Source organism: Frankliniella occidentalis, unplaced genomic scaffold (genome assembly GCF_000697945.3).
Source record: "Frankliniella occidentalis isolate FOCC.00 unplaced genomic scaffold, Focc_3.1 Scaffold23, whole genome shotgun sequence".
In the NCBI taxonomy this organism is placed as follows: domain Eukaryota; kingdom Metazoa; phylum Arthropoda; class Insecta; order Thysanoptera; family Thripidae; genus Frankliniella; species Frankliniella occidentalis.
Window position 1 is genome coordinate 1,900,647 of NW_026267153.1, and position 8,161 is coordinate 1,908,807.

The window sequence follows — 8,161 nt, forward strand, 5'->3', positions numbered from 1 at the left end:
TAATAGAAAAGAAAGGAGGAGGAAGGTAGGCGGTGGAGCGATCCTCCCGGGGCTGGTGGCGCCCGGCCGGACCGTTCCAGCACAAGACAAGTGAGGGAAGGGTAGCGTCACGCCGCGTGACTCACGCGTCACGCGTCGTGAAATCCGCCATACCGCTCAGAACTCAATGATGAAGTGGATATAAGCCCAGTAAGGCGCCATAGCCCCTTGGGTAGGCAAACCCGCCCGCACCTGTGTCTTTTATGCAACACCCGGTACGTCGAAATTTGTATCGAATTACCCATGTGGTGGCGATCTAACTGCTCGGCCCTCATTACCAGTATTTAGATGGCTATTTCTTTGGAGTAGGGGTGGACTCACCCAACTGGTTCGCCATTATTGTAGAATTTGCACTCATATGGTTAATTGGGCTTGATATCACCAATTGTTCATCGGCGAGAGCTAAGAGCAATTCAAATGTGAGTCGATATTGCCACCATTACGCCAAAGTTGTGATGACGGGTGATAGGGAATCGTTCAGAAAGTGCGTGCGTTTTCCCCATGTTCATCATTAAAGTACGAGAGCCCGGCGCCTGCGAAACGCAAGGTAGGCCACCCAGCAGTACGCGCATGCACTGCCGGCAAGATGTTGCCTACCCATCAGGCGCCAGGAGACCTTGCAAATGGCAATAGTGGCTTTGGCAATTTATTCCAAACGCAAATACCGGATCTAGATGATCTCTGAGTGTTTCGAAATCACCTTTTCGACGTCGATTCTCCTCATTATCAAAGTCTCCGTAAAATAAATGCAGGCCTTTAGGGGGACTGGTCAATACAACGTTCTTGCAGTTCAGACATTGGCAAGGGGGTACAAATTTTAAAACTGCGAGTCGAATCCCGAAATTATTTGACCAATATTTAGACTGCCGGTTTCGTCTATTGATTGACGTCGAATCCACGTCGGATCGATGACCGATTTCTCACCGAGTTTCACGTTAAGACAAGTATTTACATATGATCCATGGTTTGAATTTCTTTTTCAGATAATTTCTGCTATTGTTTCAAACCTTATAGTTCTTATCCCATTTCAAAGAAGTGACAAGTTCTACTGAAAGCAGTTGTGCTAGAAAATAGTGTCATATTTCATATAGAAAGGTTTTTGTATAGGAAATATTTGGCAGGGTCTCTTTAAAAAGAAATACGCCCTCTTAACAAATTCCGATAACATAATCTCAGTGTATTTACCTAGAGTTCATTGGGCTGCACTTCATTATACGATACCCGACGGTAAACACTTCAGGCACGCTCATGCAACAAATCGACAGAACAAATTGATCAGCTCTCACTACAATCGTCAAAAAACTGACCATCATCCACTTGAATTGGAGGGGGGAGAGGGGGGAGACAGAGACGAGGGCGTAGAGGAGGGGCGATGGGGGCGATAGGCTAGTAGCGGGAGAGACGAAGAAGCCAGCGTCTGTCAGTGTGGAGCGACCGGTCCCAGCACACACCCAGCCAAGTGAGTCCGAGGGGGAAATCACTTGGGTCCGTAGCGTACGGGCTATTTCTGGTATTTCTCGGGTATTTCTCCTGCCATTTCGGTTATTTCTCGCCTATTTCGGATTATTTCAAGGTATTTCAGGGGTATTTCGCGACTATTTCACAGACCATTTCGCGTCTATTTCAGGTCTATTTCGCTCTATTTCGCCTTTATTTCGGACTATTTCGGGGGAAGGTGTACGAACCATTTCGCAAGTGATTTCCCACTCGAGTGAGTCCCGAATCTTTTTCTGACTTAGCTGAACTTATATCCTAATGCATATCCTAATGTACTTGCAAGTGTGTTCACCTGCTAAGTTGTGCACTTGGTAAGTGTTGTCTTTAGTCCAAGTGCTAGAAAAGTTAACTCATATTGAACGGGAAATTTTGCACTCTCAGTCCGACACTTGCAATAAGTGCTCAACTTAGCAGCGGAGCACCGGGTGTATTCGGCGTGGTGTTAAACACAAAAAAGGTAGGGTCAACAACACAATTATTAGGGTGTTATGACTGTAGGTTCTTAGGGCATTACAAGATTAGTACGCCTGGAGAGGCACTTTTATCCAATGTACATGCCCCGCAGGTGATAAATTTAAGCACCTTTTGACACTTTTGTGCCTTTATAAAGGCACTTAGTGCTATATTTGTTTTTCCAGTGTACAGTGCACCTAACCATAAAGAAAACACGACGTGCTAAACAAAATAATTATGCTATAACATACGTGGAGTCGACTGCAGCGACTAGTGTCCGTTACTCTACCTCGTTTGTCGAGTCCATATAACCCGTCAAAGGGACAACTGGGGGTATCAATGGCCAAATAAGTAACCCACTTTTACTTGAATTCACTTAGCCCCGGGGTCTCCCAACGAGCAAGGCGAGTTAGATCGGTACAGTCGTAACTCCTTATCGAGACTTAGCATTCTGATCTATATAATCAAAAATTGAAAGATGCCAAATTGAAAAGTTTATTTACAACGTGGTGGTAGAGGTGGCAACACCAGCTGCACAATAATAGCACAAAATGTCTTTGTTTTCTGCCCTGCGCGCAGCATGCTCCTCGTCGCGCTGGCCGCGCTGGCCGCCCTCGCGCCGTGTGGGGCGTCTCCGCTGAACGTGATGTTCGTCAGCACCATGTCCTCACCCAGCCACTACATCTGGGTCAGCTCGCTGGCCAGCGAACTGCTGCGGAGGGGCCACCACCTCACCGAGCTGGTCATCACACCGCCGGCGACCCCGCATCCCAACAGGACCAGCTTCGTCGTCAGCGAGAAGACATACGCCGAGACAACGGTGAGTACACAACGCACCACCCGCCACGAATAGGTCATTGTCAGTTGTCAGAAGTGTCAACATGAAATACTCGTGGCTTTCCCAATTGATACCTGGGGTCAACGGTGGGGCAAGCCTCCAGACAATGAAACGGCTTCCTATGCTTCTAGCCCGTGGACCTCGAGACCGTCTACGAATGCAATCTGTTTGAGGAAATCCAGATGTTGTACGAATTCTCCAGAGATTCCGCAAACATTGTGTTTGAATCGAAGGCATTCGCCGACCTCCTCAAACATTTAAAGCAGAAGAAGCCAGACTTCGACGTCTTCGTCCTCGACTTCCCGATGCAGGAGGCGTTCATCGGGGTGAGTTTACTCGCCATCCTGTGTTTTGTCTCGAGAGTGTTGAAGTCGAATGGTTATGAGCAATTACGGGGGTCAGTCTGCGAGTAGTTTTCAAGATGCCGGTACTTTATTGCAGCTCAACTACGTCATTGGCAGGAAGCCAATGGTCGCCATGACCGCCTACAACCTGCCCGTGGAAGTGCTGACGCTCATGGGCAGCCCCTACTTCCCCTCGCTGCTCCCCTACTCCGGAGTGGGCGCGCACGGTGGCGACCCCCTCACCTTCACCGAGCGCCTACAAAGCGTTTACCGCTGGATCGGCTTCACCACGTACATCGACTGGGTGTACAGGCCCGACGTGGACAAGATGATCGCCGAGGTAAAGACAATCGCGCGGATCAGGCATTTGCCAGTAAGAGGGGCTGGCCCATTTTATCCGAGGTGAAGAAATAATTTGGTCAAGCTGACTTAGTTTGATTGGAACGACGTGCGACCATAATTAGTTTAAAGTGGGGTAGCTAAATTTTATTCGGTTTCAGAAACCAAATTTTGTTAATTACAACTCAAATAGTCGTATCGACTCGATGGTAAAAACTACTCGAGCTCGATATACTTCAACCGCCGTGCATCATGCAACCTCCTCCTTTGTAGAACTTCCCCGGCGCCCCGCCGCTGGCCGAGCTGGAGAAGGACGTGGCCATCTCGCTGGTCAACACCAACCCCGCGCTGCACGGCGCCATGCCGCTGGTGCCCAGCATCGTGGAGGTGGGCGGCATGCAGGCCCGGCCCCCCAAGCCCCTGCCCGCCGACATCCTGGAGTGGATCAACGAGAAGGCGGCGCCGCACGGCTTCGTGTTCATGTCTTTCGGGACCAACGTCAGGTAAGATTACTCTTATCAATTATCTACAAAGGAAAATAAGAGTGTGCCGACCGAATTCTGCCGTTTGTTGAGGATTCACCCGGCAATTCAATGTCCTTTTGGTTACCTGTCGAGCAGGGCGGCCAGCCTCAACAAAGGCAGTCGAGACGCCATCCTGAGGGCGTTCGCGCGCATCAAGCAGCGCGTGCTGTGGAAGTACGAGGACGACGACATCTTGGACAAGCTGCCGCCCAACGTTCGTGTCTCCAAGTGGCTGCCGCAGAATGACATTCTAGGTATAGGTCCCCCGTCTTTGCGTGTCATTTCCCGCGAACCACTCACCGAGTACCAAAACAGTTCACGAGACGGCATATTTTGAGCACAACACACACGCTTTGCTACACAGCTCACCCCAACATTCGCTGTTTCGTCTCCCACAACGGCGGGCTGAGCACCCAGGAGGCCAGCTACCACGGCGTGCCCATCCTCGGCATGCCCTTCTTCGCCGATCAGCTGGGCTACGCCAAGAAGGGGGAGAGGATCGGCATCAGCCGGACGGTGATCTACCGCACCGCCACCGAGGAGGCCTTCTACGAGGCGCTCACTGACGTCATCAACAACCCGAAGTACGTGTCCGCCTAGAGAGACTCAAAGGGAGAGAGCCGTCAACTTACGCTGCGCTGTGATTGGACCGGCACTGGGCGGCTCCGTCGGCCAGCCTAACATCTGGCCTCACAGAGGCAGGGAGTTGCGAACCCTCCGGAGCCCGCCGGGCTCCAGCGAGCCTCCTAGGGTTAGGCGACACAGATGCGCGGCAGCGCTGTACCGGAGTGCGCCCGGCGGCGCTGCCGAACGTCGTCCGAACGACCGTCGGGGTGCATTCGGCACGTCCGCCCGGCCAACCAGCGAGCGCAGCGCATAGCAGCGCCGGCCCAATCACAGCGCAGCGCCCATGACCTCGAGTTGACGGCTCTCTCGCTCTGAGTCTCTCTAGTGTCTGCCCTAACACCCAACAACACACCTGACATATCCTTTGCCTATGGGTGCAAATTTCGACTAAAAACCTCACTTACTTGTTATAACTTCGCTATTACATCCTAAACTTTCCCCGCCCACGCAGGTACCGCGCCAACATGAAGGTGGTGCAGAACGCGGTGCGCGACCAGAAGGAGACGCCGGTGGAGCGCGCGGCCTGGTACGTGGAGATGGTGGCGCGCACGGGCGGCGCCCCGCACCTGCGCTCGCCCGCGCTGCGCCTGCGCTGGTACGAGGTCTGGATGCTGGACATCCTGGCGGCCGCCGCGCTGGCCGTGGGCCTCGCGCTCTGGCTCGTCCGCCGCCTCCTCGGGGCCCTCTGCTCGTCGGGCGGGGCACGGCGCCGCACCAAGGCCAAGGCTCACTGACGCGTTGTGAATATAGCCAGCTGTACCCTTCAGGCGAGACTCTGGCTACAACGGAACATTGTCGCTGGCGCCATCGCCACCGCTGGAGCTTCGTGTATGTTACTCTAGTCCCACCCACCCACAAGAACTACTGCCGCGTGCAGTGACGCTGCCGACAACACGGCAGCAGCCTACTTTTCAAAATCAGCTGACGGCGCTGACACGCGCCACGCGACCTGCCGCTGCGGCTGACACAAGGTCAAATAACAACTTGGAGCCGCTGCTGATGCTGATTAGGGACCATCATTCGTTGCGACGGAACCTGCCATGTTCAGCACATGGAAGCTGTCATAGCGCCTGGTGGGTAGGCAAACATCTCACCTGCACTGCACGCGTGTACTGCGGGATGCCCTACCCTGAGTCCCGCAGGAGCCTAGCTCAGCTACGCCACCGGCGCCGTAGACGGGCGCCTCGCGTAACTCTGATCTCACTCTACATAAACCGAACTCTAAACGTTTTTTTTTATTGTGATTATGATTTGTTAATAATTAAAGTTGAGCCTATTTTTATGTCTTGCTCTGATATCAGCAGCGCACGCAAAGAAAGATGCCTGCTTTTGCGTTGCTGTAAGCGATTGTTGTCCGACATCACGATATGGCATGCACCTAGGGCTGTGCGATATCACGATATTTCGATATCGATACTATATTGTCCGATATCGAGGGCTAGATATTCTCCTTATATCGATGTTGAAATGTCGAGGTTGCCCGATACCCCGAAATATCGCGATATCGAATTATCGATGTTGCATGCTGCTCGGTATTACGATAAATCGCGATATGTCGGAAATTTTCTGACTTATCGTTCCTCGATATGGTTCAATATTGCGATATCACTCGATATTATCGAGACCCGATGCATCGATGCTCGATACATGGTTGATATCATATCGCGGTATCAAAATCTGCATATCGCACAGCCCTACATGCACCTCCCCGCTACATAGACATGAGCGGAAATGCGCACCATTGGCTTGAAATTGGTACCTTTTCCTGATGAGCAGTGAGCGCATCGCTCCGTCTGAATGTTCACTATCGCTGACACATTTCACGATTAGGGTCCATTATTCGCCGTGACGGAACCTGCCATATTCAGCAGATGCAAGCTCTCATAGCGCCTGGTGGGTAGGCAACATGTCACCTGCACTGCACGCGTGTACTGCGGGATGGCCCACCCTGTGTCCCGCAGGAGCCCAGCTCAGCTACTGACTGCGAATGAATCTGAGGAAAACGGACGTATCCGTCCCGTGGGTTGGCACAAGGGTCAAAGTGACAAAGAAAACGTGTCGCGGCCATCTACAGAAACTTTACTAAGACCGCGATCACGATGGAGAGCAAGGTGGTGGAGTGAGCGGCGGAGGCGGCTGAGCCGCAGAGGAAGGGCAGCTGCTCCTTTGGCGTTGGTCTGTGGCCGAGCTCAGCCTCGGACTCCTGCGGCAGCTCCGGCGCCGCGGGGGTTGGCTGCTGCCGCTGCGATGGAGGCGTCGGACACGCGCCCCCGCACTCGCTGGCGGAGAAGTAGGCGGCCAGGAGGTCGTTGAGGACGTCGACGGGCGGCGCCTGCGCGCAGAAGTTGAAGGGCACGCCGGCGGGGTGGTCGTCCGGGGGCGGCACGTCGGGGGCGGGGTCCTTGGAGGCGGCGAGCGCCGCGCACTTGGCCACGCGCAGCATGGACAGGTGGCAGTGCTCGCGCGGCCCGAGGTGCGGCGCGCTCTCGGCGCCGGCCGGCAGCGAGGCCAGGTCCACGACGTGCTGCAGCTGCTCGACCGAGTGCTGCACGCAGCGCGTGAAGCGCAGCGTGTCCCAGCACACGGCGTGCGACACGATGTCTGCGAAAGCCAGCGGACGGGACCGTGAAGGGTGAGGAGGACACTCGGGGAGGTTCAAAGTTCAAAGGAGGGCAGTCGTCGTAAATGAAAATTGCATCGACGCGTCGATCCGACATCCGACCTCGCGTTATATCGATTTAAGTGACAAAATCGCCTGTTTCGAGCAACGTCGACGTCGATCGACTCTTATTCCTGGCTTGGGGGGAGGGGGGGGGGTAGTACTCACTCGCCATCAGCCCCTCGAAGCAGAGCTTCGTGTTGACCGCCTCGAGGCCGCGGATCCAGAAGTCGAAGTTCTCTTGGCCGGACTTGAGAACACAGCCGGCGCTTTCGGGGTCCATCTCGGAGGAGCAGCGGAGGGCGTCCTCCAGGGACCTGCAGCGTTGGAGAGAAGCGCTCGGGGCGTCAGTGCCCGGCGTCCCCATAAAGACCACCCTCCCGCCCACCCCCGTGCCGCGCTCACCTGCACAGCTGGTCCGCGGTGCCACGCTCGCACTCGCGGCTCCGGGCGCTGCGCGGGTTGAGGAGGCAGTCGACGTGCGCCGTCACGTCCCCCCAGCAGCTGTCCTCCAGGTGCCTCTCGCACGCCACCGGCTCCCCGTCCTGTTGCGCCGCACCTGCAACACTCACCACCACCACTCGTAGTCCCGCGCGCGCGGCGATGCACCGGAAGCACCGGAAGTCACCACCGCACCACCGAGAAGCCTCCCGAGCTTTCCCGGACCTACACACGTCGGGGGGCGACTGTTATCGTTTGCTAACGGCGCTCACCTGCGGACGCCTGGAGGGCGAGCAGCAACGGCAGCGCGAACGTGTGCATGGTGAGGAGGAGGAGAGCGCAAGAGAGCCGCGGGGACACTGAGGGGCGGCAGGGCTCACACACTGGGTCGCATACGCCC

General features: G+C 54.9%; 2 protein-coding genes across 22 annotated transcripts in view; one reads left to right on the plus strand and one right to left on the minus strand.

The window, feature by feature from the left end:
• The window catches only part of LOC113205036 (UDP-glycosyltransferase UGT5-like), a 24,692-nt gene extending 18,749 nt beyond the window's left edge, over positions 1 to 5,943 (plus strand). For 6 of the 21 annotated variants that reach the window (XM_052264969.1, XM_052264980.1, XM_052264979.1 and 3 more), the window contains 4 exons: positions 3,784 to 4,013; positions 4,131 to 4,288; positions 4,399 to 4,618; positions 5,113 to 5,943. In XM_052264969.1, the coding sequence (XP_052120929.1) occupies positions 3,784 to 4,013; positions 4,131 to 4,288; positions 4,399 to 4,618; positions 5,113 to 5,395 (891 nt within the window). In that variant the 3' untranslated portion in view covers positions 5,396 to 5,943. Of the gene's footprint in view, positions 1 to 1,396; positions 1,499 to 2,568; positions 2,810 to 2,958; positions 3,154 to 3,268; positions 3,512 to 3,783; positions 4,014 to 4,130; positions 4,289 to 4,398; positions 4,619 to 5,112 lie in introns of those variants that run through there. The other 15 variants (XM_052264978.1, XM_052264967.1, XM_052264964.1 and 12 more) reach the window with 9 other exon arrangements.
• A 783-nt stretch (positions 5,944 to 6,726) lies between these two features.
• On the minus strand, positions 6,727 to 8,161 carry LOC113205037 (uncharacterized). The gene is made up of 4 exons (XM_026420478.2): positions 8,034 to 8,161; positions 7,726 to 7,879; positions 7,489 to 7,637; positions 6,727 to 7,262 (listed from the first exon to the last, which is right to left on the minus strand). The coding sequence occupies exons 1-4, from the start codon at positions 8,080 to 8,082 to the stop codon at positions 6,730 to 6,732; spliced, it is 885 nt and encodes a 294-aa protein (XP_026276263.1). The 5' UTR covers positions 8,083 to 8,161; the 3' UTR covers positions 6,727 to 6,729.

What these genes read in the sequence shown, in the direction of transcription:
- LOC113205037 (XM_026420478.2), bottom strand. Translation starts at nt 8,082, where the DNA reads ATGCACACGTTCGCGCTGCCGTTGCTGCTCGCCCTCCAGGCGTCCGCA. An exon ending in CGCCCTCCAGGCGTCCGCAG is followed by an intron (nt 7,880 to 8,033) that starts GTGAGCGCCGTT and finishes TGAGTGTTGCAG; the next exon opens with GTGCGGCGCAACAGGACGGG. An exon ending in ACCGCGGACCAGCTGTGCAG is followed by an intron (nt 7,638 to 7,725) that starts GTGAGCGCGGCA and finishes CCAACGCTGCAG; the next exon opens with GTCCCTGGAGGACGCCCTCC.